Consider the following 14,335-nt stretch of genomic DNA (forward strand, 5'->3'; position numbering starts at 1 on the left):
TTGATTCTACAGGTATTGAGCTTGCTAATGAATATTTCCGTGAATGTGCCACCGTTGGCTCAAACAGCTAATTACAATTTACTGTAATAGAGTTTTAAGAGTAACAGGCATACTCCAACACATAGTGGCATTAAGTCTCCCTATCTTGGTACCTCTACAAGGTAGTTCAGTAATTTGCTGAACAAATACAGTCTCTCTAAGAAAACTCCTAAAGCCTTAGGCCAGACAACGAGGGACCATCTAGTATCCACTAAAATTTTATTTTACCCATGCTGCCTGAAGGAGAGAAAAAGGAATGGATTGTGAAATACTATCCAGTGTGTTCCTTTCTGTGATATTGAACGTTGGAACGAAATATAGGAGGATGAAGGTGAAGGAGCAGAAAACTCTCTTAACCCGAGGTTCATGGCACTCTGTCTTGGTGAAAAATAGCATCCTCTCCCCCTTTGCCCTGCGTTGATTGTTTCTTCCATAAATACCCTTTGAGATTGTATAGTTAATTGAATGCTGCTTATTTGTCATTAAAACCCTCGCCTAATGCCTGAGATTATGAGAAAACCATTGCAGAGTCAATCTATTAATCATCAGGCCTTTTTTTCCCCCCAGAAAAACCTTCACAGATGAACAATCTGAGCCGTTCCTCATTCTGAAACAGAGAAACTAGCTGTAAATCTCTAAGTCAACATTACTGGTACAGGATTTCATAAAATGGTATGACTTTTGTTAAACATTTGAAAATCTGAGCATAGCCAAAAAAGTAAATTTCTTTTGTGGATAATAATTGATGCTTTAGGGAGAATAAGCACTTTTTACTATTCATATTTCACCGTGAAAGACGGGATGCACACCTGAAATTGTCATGTATTGCTACAAAGGGAGTAGCCATAAGTGTTGACATTCTTGGGATGCTTTTGAGATGGATTTGTCCACTACGCCCTTGAGGACTGTATTGGAAAGCCTTACACTTCTCTGTAGTGAGCTTCCATTTGGTTGGAATTTGGGGAGATTTTGATAGAAACTGGCGGGGAAACAGGATCCAGGCCAAAAATGGCCTGAGTTACGCTTTAAAAATGACCCCGCCTTGTGTTCCACCAAGCCTGCTATCCCCCACAGAGGTTTTTTATGGACATTGCTGCTGGGGCAGATTGGATCAGCCAAGCAGAGGGCATGCAACAGAGATGTACGCCACGTCTGGCAAGGCACCCCAACTCTCACTAGGCTCCATGTCATTCATAAACATGACGGATTAGCTGTGATATTCCTCCATTTACAACATCAGCGAAGGGAGTGGGAGGAAGAGAATGAAAGCAGAGAGAGTGTGTTAGTGTCGGACGCCCCTTAGGGGTAGTGCTAAAATGGATGTGTAAAGAGGGAGATGAAAAGGAGAGATGAAGCAGTAAGGGCGGAGAGTGGGCCTTTCTCTACAGACCTGGCTGGGCAAGCACCAAGGCAGGCAGGAAGCCAGGCACAAAGCTCCATTAATGCTCAGATGAACCCCTTCTCGCCCCTTGCTTTACAGACTACGCATCAGCTCAGCCAGATGTACTGTTCTGAGTAAACATCACCTACGGGGAAGGTGGAGAGGGAGATTTCAGGACGTCTTCTAGCTAAAATCCACACTACTGTTGTCTTTTGCATTCGCCTTACTCACTGACTTCATCTGCCTTGATCCACTCGCGGCTCATCTGCGACTTTAAAAGATACTAAATGTTAAAAGATTCCCCCTCGATCTGTCTTTGTCTGTCTCCCGCCTTCGTTCCCTTCTGTCCCTCACCCTCCCTCTTCGGGATTTCACTTTGCATATTCCATTTGCTGGTTGTTACCCTGAGCAATGATTCCATTTACTTCCGAAAACAGTGTCCCATTTATTTAGAGTGGAGAGAAGAAGAAACAATTAAACAAACAAAAAAAAAAAAACTTCTGCCCCCTTATCTGCCATCAGCATTTTTTTTTAAATTATTATTATTAGGCATATTCAAAGGAGGAGGGAGAAAACTATTTGACAATGCTTTGAGCTGTTTGCCAAACACAAAACTAAAGTGGATGTTACCTATTCTCTCAACTCCATAAAACACACTTTAGGAACCCTTTTTTTTTTTTTTTTTTTTAAATCAATTTATTTTCAAAATTTTCCTTTTAGCTTTTTTTTTAACAGTCCATCAACCCTGATTTTATCCTCTTGAGTGCATTAAGCATTCACAAATAGAGAACGTGGCAGGGAACATACAAATGACGACACACTACCTTCTCCTTAGAGACACCTTCATTCTCATAGGCGCTCCTGTCACTTTGAAGCATATACTGCCAGACATCTGTTCCTTTTTTTATGTTTCAGACTTTCTCATTGTCTATTTAACCTCTTACCACCCACTTGGGATGACGATATGATGCTTGATGTTTTTGGCAGCCAAAGTTTACTAAAGTATAAGTTTCTGTGTTGTACATTAACTTGTCATTCCTACCATTTTCTTTAAAAAAAATTTAAACTATTAGGGCTGATTTTTTTGTTTTGTCTATGCAGAGGCAGCTGATAAAGGACAAGACCAGAAGCAGGAGCCAGCGGGGGCTTAGGAGAGCATCAGCATCCAGGTGAGTCTTCCTACCATGCAGTAAAAAAGACAGAGGGCAAAACTGTGAGACACTAAGTTGCTTCATTAACCATTATGTACTATACACTCAAATGGGCGTTTGTAATATCTTGGTGTTGATTGTACCGTGGTCCAAAAAATAAATAAAAATAAAAAAAATAAGGGAGAACATAACTGTATAGGACTGTTCATGTGTGCATGTGGAAGTGTGTATTATTTCACTATCAGGAAAGTATTGAATCAGCTGTCAGAATGCTCACACAAAATCCTCTGAACTTCAATCACTTTTAGCGTTCTGTGCATGACAGTGCCAGATATCTTTATGGGTCACGGCTCAGGACTCATGGTATCATCAGACTCAGACGAGTACTCAGGGAGACGTGCGGTAGAAGTGTCTAAGGAAACCGACTTCATACAAGTTTGCTTCCTTTTGACAAAGGGAAAACCTAGCACCAGCTAGTTCAATAATTTATATAGCTAAAAGCTTGCTACAGGAGAGGAGAGCATTGAGATTATTCATGCTTGCAAACACCCTGCAGACAGGACCTTGTGGCTCTTAAAGAGGCCTAATGGAAAACGGGTTTATATCAGGCTTGTCAAATATAGCAGACGGGCATTCTCCCCAAAAGTGACTGTGGGAGACAATGGGTGTCACAGCAGGCAGTGGGTGGCATTATTTTATTAGGTAAATTACTTTATTGAGGCCACATGTTTTGAGATTTCAGATTTGATTTGATTAGCTGGCTGGGTTTAAAGCTGATGAATCTTACGATGAGAATATTTAAGGTTTTGTCCCCATTTCCCTTCATGCAGCCATAAAACATCTACTTAGTCACTGCACCCATCTTTGCTGTACTGAATGTAATAATGTATAGACAACTAATTACACCCACAAATCAATTCTTGCCACATAATTTTTTCTCAGTCCAAAGTTGTTTGGTTGTAATTAGTGAGACGCCTTACCCAGCTTGAAAAGTTTCTCAAGATCATTAGATGCATTAAGGATGACCCTGCAGTACCCAATTAATCTAGTAGAAAATGACTTCTGAGTGCAGCTAAGATCAAAGCTACTAACATTAGCACCCCCCGACTACCTGGCTCAGACTTGTACACTCTGCGTTGTATGACCTTGTGTCCCATCAACTCTAGCCAATGGATTACTCTTTAATAAAAACTTGTTTATCATGTACTGTGCACAAATTCAGATAGTAGTATGTCAAGCTAAAATAAGATAAAAATGTTATTTAAAAAGAAAAAATATATATATATATATAACATTTGACCTTATGATCACCTTAAATATATATATTTAGAGGATGTAACAAATGTTAGCATGATAACATGCTGAACTAAAATGATGAACATGGTAAACTTTATACCAGCTAAACAGATGCATGTTTGCATTATCTTTACGAGTATGTTTACATGCTGACGCGAGCATTTACCTCAATAGCCTCACAGAACTGCTAGTAGTGTTTACCCTGTCTTTACCATATTTTTTTTAATTTACTGGTTAAATGTACTTGTAGAAGATATGTGAAACAATTTGCATTTTAAAATCATTGAGCACCTAATTATGCCGCCAGTGCTGTGAGGTCACTGTGGAGAACAGTAGCACCTAAGGCCAGTGAAGGGAAAAAAAACACATACCTCATTATGTCTGAATCAATAATTATTAATTTAAGAGGCTGTGTTTACTTTTATGAAAACAAATACAGAGTCACAGGATGTGAAGTGTTATATATCATGTTCAGAGTGCAGTCCAAGTGTGACTGTGGCTCCAGCAGATGTTTTCTCACACGCTATGCAGACTGTAAAGTCTAACATCCATCTTGTTGGCAGTGGTTTTGTCTCAAATCCTCCTGCATACTATACAGATACTGATTGCCTCCCATGATTAACCACGCAGAAGATATAAATGGGTGCGGGGTTGATGGTTGATTTTGGGTTTTTTTGGAGATCAGTTCCTGGGAGGACATTCAGCTCCATCTTTATAATTACAATAATGAATAAATTGTCATCATGTGCTCCCTTTCTGTGACGTATGAGAAAGTGAAGTTAGGAATTGAGGGGAGAGTAGCATCAAGCCAAACAGCAACTCTGCCTATGGATATTTTATGAAACATCTAATTGACACGATGATAATTGGTGAAAGGAGAAAAAAGTTTCTCAGAAAAATGTGCTGCAAATAACACTGAATGAGTGCTTGTTCTGATGGGAAAATACTAACAGAACTACTAGTTAGTGATTTACAGAGGACAAACCATTTTAGTTGTACAATTCCATTAAACCTAAAAATGCGGTTCAAAGAAGTTTAGAGTATCAGTTTTATGTTTAAGAAAAGAGCTAAGCTCCTAAAGTGAGTCAGCATGTTTCCACAGCACCATTTCTTGGAGGTAAAATGTAGTTTTCTCACAAAATTGAGTGTTCCATGTGGCAGCCCAGGCCATACCATCTATAGAGTGCCCGCCAGTAAAACAGAGAATTGTATGGTAGCTGCTGGCCCCCTACTCTCCTTTTTTCAAGCCACTGATCACAAGCACAGTAATTTTACAATGGTCACTCGCTTCATCCCCACTGCATCCCTTGCTCCGACAGTCCGAAACAGCTGACACAGGATTTATCTTCCTGGGCAATTTGAGCAAGCAGTGCACCTCTTGTTCATCGCTCGCTCTGTTCTTGTCAAAGGAAGGCATTATACATTGAGAAAATGGTGCAGGAGAACACAGATGACGATGTGTAGGATTAAGCATTAAGGTAAATTTTTAGATACCTTCATCAGTCACTCCTCACAGTTTTCTACAGGTTTTTACTATACAGGCAGCTCCAAACACTTTACATTTACCAGCATCTTATGGGTATCACTTAACTCGGCTTAGAATATAAATTAAGCAGCTGCTGTTGTCTGTTATTAAGTGTGGAAACAATTTTTTGCATAACAATGACAAAGAGCCGAGTTCATTCATTGTCTATGAATAATCACTAATCATGTAGCAGTCCTTTCATTGTATGTGGAAAGATCTGTCTCAGCTTCATAGCTTTGACCGTGCCATTGCACCATTCCATACAAATGGAAATGATGCATTCTGTTTTTCTGTCACAGGAGAGTGGCTTCCCATTTTCCACTCCCACTGTCAAGTTGTGCACGGCTGCATAAGTTTGCATGCTTGTGTGTGGGGCACAGGAAATGGTTGTTGACAGCATAATAGGAGTATGAGGATACAATATAAATCCTTAATCATGCCTGAATCATGAACTGCACCACTCAAATGCACACATCATTCTGCTGCAAATTCTGCCAGCAAAGAGTCTAGACTCTGAGAGTTGTTTTGGCTACATTTATGGTTATTTTTATTGTTTACAAATGGTTAAAAGTGTATGCAAGATTTTTTAACTGTATTAACATTGTGTAGTGACAGTTATTCTCTATCAGTACATGTGTATATACAAATATCTTGAAGAGGCATATTCATAAATTCGATCAAACACCACTTCCCTGAAATCGTATTCCAGCCTTGACGGCCCAAAATGTGCTGTTTCTTAATTTCTCTATCCCTTTCTGTCTTTCTCAAGTTGCCAAGCAAATAGAGACGATGATAGAGGTCGCCAAAATAAATAAATAGATAAATAAAAATGCAATAAGGAAAGTCATTTTTCATGCCATGGCCTGGCAGATTTGATTTGGAACATCACTGTGTTTCAGGAGTCACCTTTCGTCTAAAGCCTGGAAGTTCATTACTAATGGTAATTCCCATGAAGTTGGAAGCCCATCCAAATACTAATATCCCCCAGTACTTTGGATATGTTACCTTGAGTCCCCTCTCCTCATAGCATGGCAATTAAAACAATGTGCTTTTCCTTCATGGAATTAGGCATCACCCCCTGTGACGAGCTTCCCACAACAGATGCTTTGCAGTCGTTTCCACAGACCATTGGAGCCCAAATGAACTAAACAAACAGACACTTTATATGTATTAGGCATGGTGTACTAGCACTTATCTTTGTTTTCTTCTTTATTTATCTCTGTAATCCTGTATCACACAGTTGTTAGTTTTTTCTCCACTAAAAGGGCCAAAGGTGGAGAGATGGAATCTTTGCTAGTCATGATGACAGACCAGACAAAAAAAACAAGTGCAGTTGCATCTTTCAAACTGCAGTTTGTCATGTGAAATGATGAGCAGCAAACCAGCAGTGTGGTATTTATTCTACTGTATGAAGTATATTTTAAAGGGGGAAACTTTTTGGTCTCTTAAATAATATATAATGAATCCTTGAGGAAGCCTGCTGCTATGTCATTTTGCTCATACAGAATGCTACTCTCACAATGCAGGGTGTCAGCTTGCTCCCCACTTGCTGAGAGTCAAAGTCATCGTTGCATGATCATCTATGAATAAGGCAGGAAATTGGTTTTGGCTGTATTATGGATGTCTACAACTTGAAGTTATAACCGCTGAAGGAAAGAGCAGAAGTGTAAAGTGTGTAGAGTCAGAGTTTATCTCATCGCAGTAATCCTTGATATCCTTGTTTGTGGCCACTACTGTGGCATCATTTTCCTTTTGTTTTATATTTGATTTGATATTTCATCTTGCTTACTTTGCTATGAATGCTATTACTACTCATAATAGTTACTCGGTTATTTTATTAATTATTTGCTATTATTTTAAAAGAATTTACTCCCAAGGTGCATAACTATGTATTTCCTTGGTAAGACCTACCAGACATGAGATGTCTAGAAAACGTAATTGCTCTAGCTGGGTATAGGTGGAATCCCTGTTGTCATAACAAGTTGACACAGAGGGGAAATTAACATATGTTTATATACTGATGTTGCAAAATATTGTGTAAATCATTAACAATGCCAGTATTTGGGGTTTATATGTATCCTCAGAAGGCAATGGAAGGGTCCTCAGGGAGCACACCTTTTTTTTTTTTTTTTTTTTGCACCAAAGCCAAGAAAGAAAAAGCTTTTTCCTGTTTTTCCTATTTTTGGTCCGTTATAGGCCTCTACTCACCTTCAATACATTGATGGGAAAGGAGAGTGAGCAGGAGAGCAAAATGGAAATGGTAATAAACATGCTAATGCTAGGCTGTGGAGCCGGAAAGAGCAGTTTCTACCTGTCCCTCAGCTATCTGTGTGTGTGTGTGTGTGTGTGTGTGTGTGTGTGTGTGTGTGTGTGTGTGTGTGTGTGTGTGTGTGTGAAGGGGAAAAACAGAGATAGAGGCAGAGTGAGAGCGAAAGGGAAGGGGAAATGTGCACAATTTAGAATGTGAGAGCACACTCACGTACACATATGCGCACACACACACACACACACGAATGCACACACTTTGTGCTCCATAGTAAACAGGAGTGAGCTGCATGTGAACGTGCCACCTTTCTCTTTCAATCGGCCTCTGGAGACACTGCAGAGGGCCTTTTGTTGGCTCATGGTTTAGATAAGAACCGAGGGGGGGGGGGTTCAGAGACTCGCAGAGCCAGCTTTTTTTCTATAGGATGGAAGCACCCCTCTCAATAGGAACTCATTTGCCATGTTGTGTAATTGTGGCACATAATGGAGCACACCTCATTCAGGCAGCCCAAGGCTTTTTTTTTCCAAAGCTATTTTCTCTATTCACAGCCAAAGAAGTCATGTTCTAGAGAGATATTATGCAGCCTTTTGAGCTCAGGGCCACCACAGATTTGCCTTTGAATGGAATGTTGTGTTTAATCAAGATAAAATTTTCCCCAGTACTTATTATAAAAGAGGCACTGTCAACCAGCTTAAAAATTTGTCTTCTGAAATTTATTGTCACTGCTCACCGGAAGTAAACAAAGTGGCTGACCTTTTCCGCTTGGATTGTTACACGTTTACGTAGAGGAGTACTTGGTATTAACAGCCACTGGTCACTGAGAGATACGGGCTTTGACGCAAACGTGTGACTGGAATTCTACCATAAACAATATATGGTTGTTAATCACACGAGAAAACACTGCTCTATTTTCTACACAGACAAACAAATATTAAAACTGAAGTGCAGAGATAAAAAATGACTGATTTGAAAATCATTGCTGAGCTTTTCCAGTAAACTACCACAGGCTAGGAATGGATGGCTATTTGCATAATTTAACTGGCATCTTAATTATTGTGTCAGGAATCTGTATGACCAAACAAAATACCAGCACTCTCGGATAAATAATTTTCTTGTTTATTGTGGGGCAAAAAAAAAAAAATGTTGTGAGTCTGTTCACGAGATACATTGTTCAAGATTTGACGCTTTGCACGCTGCTACTCCCTATGATAGCAGTCTGTATGCAAATGACTTACGTCACTTAGAAACTGAAACTTACTTGGCTTAATGGCTAATGGACTAAATATTATCAGGTCAGGATACACAACATGACTGTAAACAGTCTCTGATTGGGTTTGACTGTGTCTGTGTGACAGTGAGAAACAAAGAAAAGAGGACAGGGCAGACATAAAACAAATACATGCAAGCTTACCTTGATTAGCTGGGAGAAAAAGGGCATGTTAGTGGTGTGGGTTTTTTTTTTTTTCCCCCCTTTTGGGGTTGTTGAGAAGGACCTACCACGTAAAACAGTGAGTCTGGTGGTAGCGCTCGTCTCTCCAACACTGTTGGAAGCGACGCATTCATATATGGCTTCATCTCGAGGCGTGCGCAATGGCTGAATTCTTAGCACTGAACCAGAGCCGTCATCGAACTCAATCACCTGCAGGTGCGAGAGACAGGATATGTTAAAGGAGATTTTTTTGTTCACAATGGGTGAGGGACCTTCCGCAGAGAGAGAGAGAGAGAGAGAGAGAGAGAGAGAGAGAGAGAGAGAGGGAGAAAAAAAACACTGTCGAGTGAGGACATTTGGCTAACAACACTGATGGTGACTGACACAAGGTGCTTCCTGTGACATAAACAAAGGTTGCTGCCTGCCTTACATTGAACTCTTGTGATTTTGTGTTCATATGTGAATATTGTGGTTAAATACTGTACATGTGCAAAGAGTAACTTCAGGATCTGTGCATTATTCGAATGCTTATACAGTAGATAATAAGTACTGAGCGTATTTGATTTTTTATTTAATTTTTTTTTTTTTAACCTATTCGTTGTAGATATGTACTAGATCCATTTGTTATGTGTTCACATGTGCTGTCTTCTGGTAAATGAAATAGATCTTAACTTTGTGCATTAATTGGTAGAATAATTGATGCAGCTGACTAACTTTAAGAATGGGGAAAGTTATCTTGGTTAGAAAAATTTTATTTGGATATTGGCTTGTAGATTAAAATTTAAACCTGAATGTGTCCCACTCTTAAAGTTAACATTCTATCCCTTGGAAAATGCATCACACTGGATTGTGTTAATGGGACAGAAACAAGCACAAACAGTTAAAGGTGGCTTGATAAACGATTACGGACAGTTGTACCATGGGGTGAGACAGTGGTACAAAAGACAGGACCGACTGTATCGGATGAACGACACATAAAATGCTCACAAACAGGTGTTTGTTGTAGCTTATTCAGCTATTTTTGCATGCTACATGTTGTATACTCACTGAGTTTAGAAAGCCCTGTGTCATAACTCAATCTCTTTTAAGCATAGAGGTAGATTTCAATAAAGATAGGCCTGAGACCTCTGCTTCACACACACGCACACGCTGCCACATACACACACACACGCACAATCACACAGAGGCCTACGAACATTTTTAAAGTTCACAATATATCTGTACATGTGTTAGGTAACAATAAACTTTAACAACATTTTATCAGCCAAGGTACAGCGGTGTTGGCAGTCAAGCTGACAGCAGCTGATGGTAAAAAAACAGCCTCCTTTCTTAGTCAAAGCTGAGGAGCGAATTAAAAGGAAGTCGTGAGACTTCTAAAAGGAAATGGGTTTTTGTTAGAAGATGAGGCGGCAGCACATGATAGAATAGGTACGGAATGGCAGCAGCCAGAAAGCCCCGTGAGGCAACGAGGGAATAAAAATTAGTGTGTTGGCATTCAGTACAACGTGCGATGCAAACGCGATGAACTCTGATAAGATTAGATTTCTGTTGGCATGAGGCGCAAAGAAGAGGCAGGAAGAGGTCTCCAAGCTCTGTTAAGCCATTGCTGCTTTGCAGCAGCAAGCAAATATGGCATCTAGAGCAGAGGGAGAAAAAAAAAAAAAGTGACAACATGATAGTCCCGAGGACTGACACAGAAATTAATAGAAATCTTATCAGTGTTCTGCGATGATGTGTTTTTTCTTATGGGTATTGAGCCCAAGTGCAGATTAAAGCTGACCAGAAATCAAAGCTTCAGCCAAAATAAGGAGGATGGGACATGCATTTAGATAAAGATGCCACAAAGCAAAAGGATATTTCGAAGTGAAAGGGCTACTTCCCCTTTCACTTCGCATATAGCTGGCAAATGTAGCGCGATGCTAATGAAGGTATCTGGGTCACACCACAAGTTGTTTTTTCTATCCAATTGCTCTTTTCTTGTCTTTTATTTAATTACAAATCTGTCCCCTGATCTTTTGTTAACTTGCTCATTAAAACTCGTGCGTGTTTAAAAGGCTGGCCAGCATGATTATCAGAGCCTGCTAATGCATGGTGGCAAGTCAGGGCAAAAAGCAAGTGAGCGTGGCCTGGCGCGATGGATTATGTGCAAGCAGAGCCAAAAGCAGTACTGAAGCATTCTCATTTTGTCGAGCATTTTACATCAGAACAATAGACCTAATACCTCAAATCTCTGGTTGCTGACTTTCTTCCCCTTCTTGTTCCACACAATCTTCGGTCGTGGATCTCCCGTAGCTTGGCAGATGAAGGATGCCACACCTCCTTGCACGCCTGTTTGGTCATTGGGGGTTCTTAGAAACTTTGGTGGTGCTGGAGAGAGACAGAAACAGAATAAAAGATAACATATATAGTTAGTGAGCAAGCTAAGCATTGCAGACAGAGCAATTAATCTCTCTTATCAAGCCACACACTAGAAAGTAACAAAGTTGCAGATTTCAGCATGTGGCTGTTCAGGGGATTGTCTTTGGAGGTCAAGACAAGAGATTGTACTGACTTTATTGTGCAAGTGGAAACAGATGATCAGTAGTATCAGAAGTAAAAGGACAGAGGTCCAGGGAGCAGAATGTTCAAAACATTTTATCTTGACCCTGGGAAGTCTTTCTAAGTAGCTCTGAAATCTCCTCTGAAGGATACTCAGTGATAAGCAGGCTGACTTTTAGGAAGGAATACTTGGATAAAAGTACACAAATTTTGTGGGAAGAAAAAGGGGTTAAGATCGATCACTGGATAAAAGAAATAAAAAGATAATATACTCTTTGATATGATATTTGATTTGTTCCAAAATGGGGTTTAGATGAAATTTGGGTTTAAATGCAAGTTATTTAGACTGGAAATGAGTAGAAGTAAAAAGCATTAATCTGATCACTGTGTAATACTGTCACAAAACAAATACAGTAAATGTATACTGGGATACGGAAACTGTTCATATAGGAATTATTTTGTTCACACAGCCCACAAAGAAAGCTATAAAGGAAATTACTACTAATTTTTAACTCTTTGATTTGTAGTATGTAATTAGGTGTTTAAGTTGCCAGCGTAAAAGTAATTTGAAATCCCACTAATGGGTAAAAAAGTTTCATGAAAGGAAAAAAAAACAGCAAGTTTAGATCACTCAGCACTTCCTTATAATTTGAGTGAAAGGATTTTGACAATTGTCTGTGAACTTGTCCTTTACATGTCATTCAACATATGTCATCCATCCTAACAAGCTGTTTCAAATGATGTTCTAGTGGACATTAATCAAGCGGAGATTAATTTTTTTTTCTAATAACAGAGACTAACATTTTCCAAATGGTTTCAGAGAAACAGAAGCTTGTTGGTTCAGTAGCAGACATCACTAATCTCCAGAAAAACACCAACTGGAGCGGCGGTTGCTCCCCACACAAATGAGACACGCACCTGATAAGGTCGTTGCTCCGCTCAGATTGCCGATGTAAGCATTCTGTTACTCTTAATTGGTCCCTCAATTCAGCACAACAAGCCAAGTGTAAAGACAGTGAGGATAAAAATGCTAAAAATGCAGGGGAGTGGAGGTGAGAGAATAGCAGAGTGGAACAGTGTTTGCTTTGTGTGGATGGCATAGACGTTCCCTTCTGCTGGGGTGGTTTAACAACACTGTGCAAGAGGGTTTGTTCAGGCTCTGATCTCCAAATCAGTGAAAAGCACTGCATCCCCGTTCGTTCTCTTTTTTTTTTTTACTTTTTAAACTAAATTCAAAGAAATGAATTCTGTTTTGCCTTTTTTTTTTTCCCCCCCTCTAGGACAATCAGTTCCTGCTCACAAGCTGACGTCTCTATTACACCTGCCTGGAAATCAAAACACATGAAAGTGATTAGTAATCAAAGGAACCTGTCTCGCCCTGATGAGTTTTTAATCGTGAGGTTAACATTCCAGCTTTATCGTGACGATCAAGGCATGATGATCAAGGCTGTAATTCCAATAGCAATAATGTCATAGTGCTAAGTCAGACCCAACTAGTATTTTCCTCTGAGGCTTGAGTGCCAGCTTCAGTGGGAGGTGTAGGTCCATCTGTCCCCATGTGGAGCAACTGTTTGCCTTTTATCAATCACTTCAGCGGGCCATTAGTGGCCACACAGCTGCAGTAATGCCAACCATCAGAATCACCTCATCTGTGTGTGTGAGAATGTGTGATTGTGCTTGTTCGCGTGCCTGCCTGTGTGCAGACTGATTTCCCCTCCCAGATTGTACTGCCCAGCAGCGGCGGCAGTGGCACTGTGAGCAAGGGACAAATTAACCTGCAGGATTCGTGGAGAGGTGACATAAGATGTGCGGTCAGCAATCAAAAGGGCGAACAGATCAACAGGCAAGCAGCTGGGCCTCCGCTGGGCAAATGAGTCTGGGAAATCACCTGATCGCCTCATGACATGCACGCAGTCTTGCGTGCGTACAAACATTAAAAGACTCCCCCACACACACACACGCACTTCCTACAGTCACTCTCTCATTCACCGGCTAACAGATCCGACAGGCGGGCAGCATAGTTGACACTGTGTAATTTGTACATGGCAAAAAGCACCATTATATCTGCATTTGCACCTTATCTCATTGACTTGGCTAGGGTGTGGTGCACATTGGCATCCAGCCAAGAGGGTGCTGATGGGTAATTGATATGCTATTGGGGCTGTTTCCGCTGAGGGGCCATCCATTATGACTCAGTGCGTCTCCCTACACCAGCTGTGATAGACTGCTATGACATGTACGGGAGATCAGCGCTGAAAGTGAGGGGAAGGGGATGGATTGGGGGAAATCATCACACAATGTTGAGTGATTGAGGCATGACGTGGAGGTAATGTTGTTTTCGCAGACATGGCCCCTGATACCACCATCATACCCCCATTTTAAGTCTATCGCTGACAAACATTTTGTGTATACTCCTCGTGTGGCTTCAGGTAGACAGAGGCTGATTGAAAACTCGGTTTCCAGAAAATGCCACAAGTAGAACCTTGACAACGACAGAAAAGATTTGGTCTGTGAACAAACATTGTGCAAACTCATACACTACAAAGAAACCTTATTTGTGAATATCGTGTTGGCAAACCAACTGAAGTCTGCTTTGTCTTTTACATAGCACCGTGCCATTATAACAGTAAATTGGAAATTGTTTGTCCCTTGATCATGTTATTTAAAATAAAAAATAAAAAATGTAATTAAATATTTTAACGTGGAAAAA

General features: G+C 40.3%; 1 protein-coding gene across 14 annotated transcripts in view; it reads right to left on the minus strand.

Moving 5' to 3' along the window:
* LOC120797133 (receptor-type tyrosine-protein phosphatase delta-like) overlaps window positions 1–14,335 on the minus strand; it is a 132,152-nt gene that overhangs the window by 61,091 nt on the left and 56,726 nt on the right. For all 14 annotated transcript variants that reach the window (XM_040140460.1, XM_040140455.1, XM_040140459.1 and 11 more), the window contains exons 3-4: window positions 11,309–11,454; window positions 9,156–9,297 (exon numbers count right to left, since the gene is read on the minus strand). In XM_040140460.1, coding sequence (XP_039996394.1) covers window positions 9,156–9,297; window positions 11,309–11,454 — 288 coding nt within the window. The remainder of the gene's footprint in view (window positions 1–9,155; window positions 9,298–11,308; window positions 11,455–14,335) is intronic.

This window comes from Xiphias gladius, chromosome 12, assembly GCF_016859285.1.
Source record: "Xiphias gladius isolate SHS-SW01 ecotype Sanya breed wild chromosome 12, ASM1685928v1, whole genome shotgun sequence".
Taxonomy (NCBI): Eukaryota; Metazoa; Chordata; class Actinopteri; order Istiophoriformes; family Xiphiidae; genus Xiphias; species Xiphias gladius.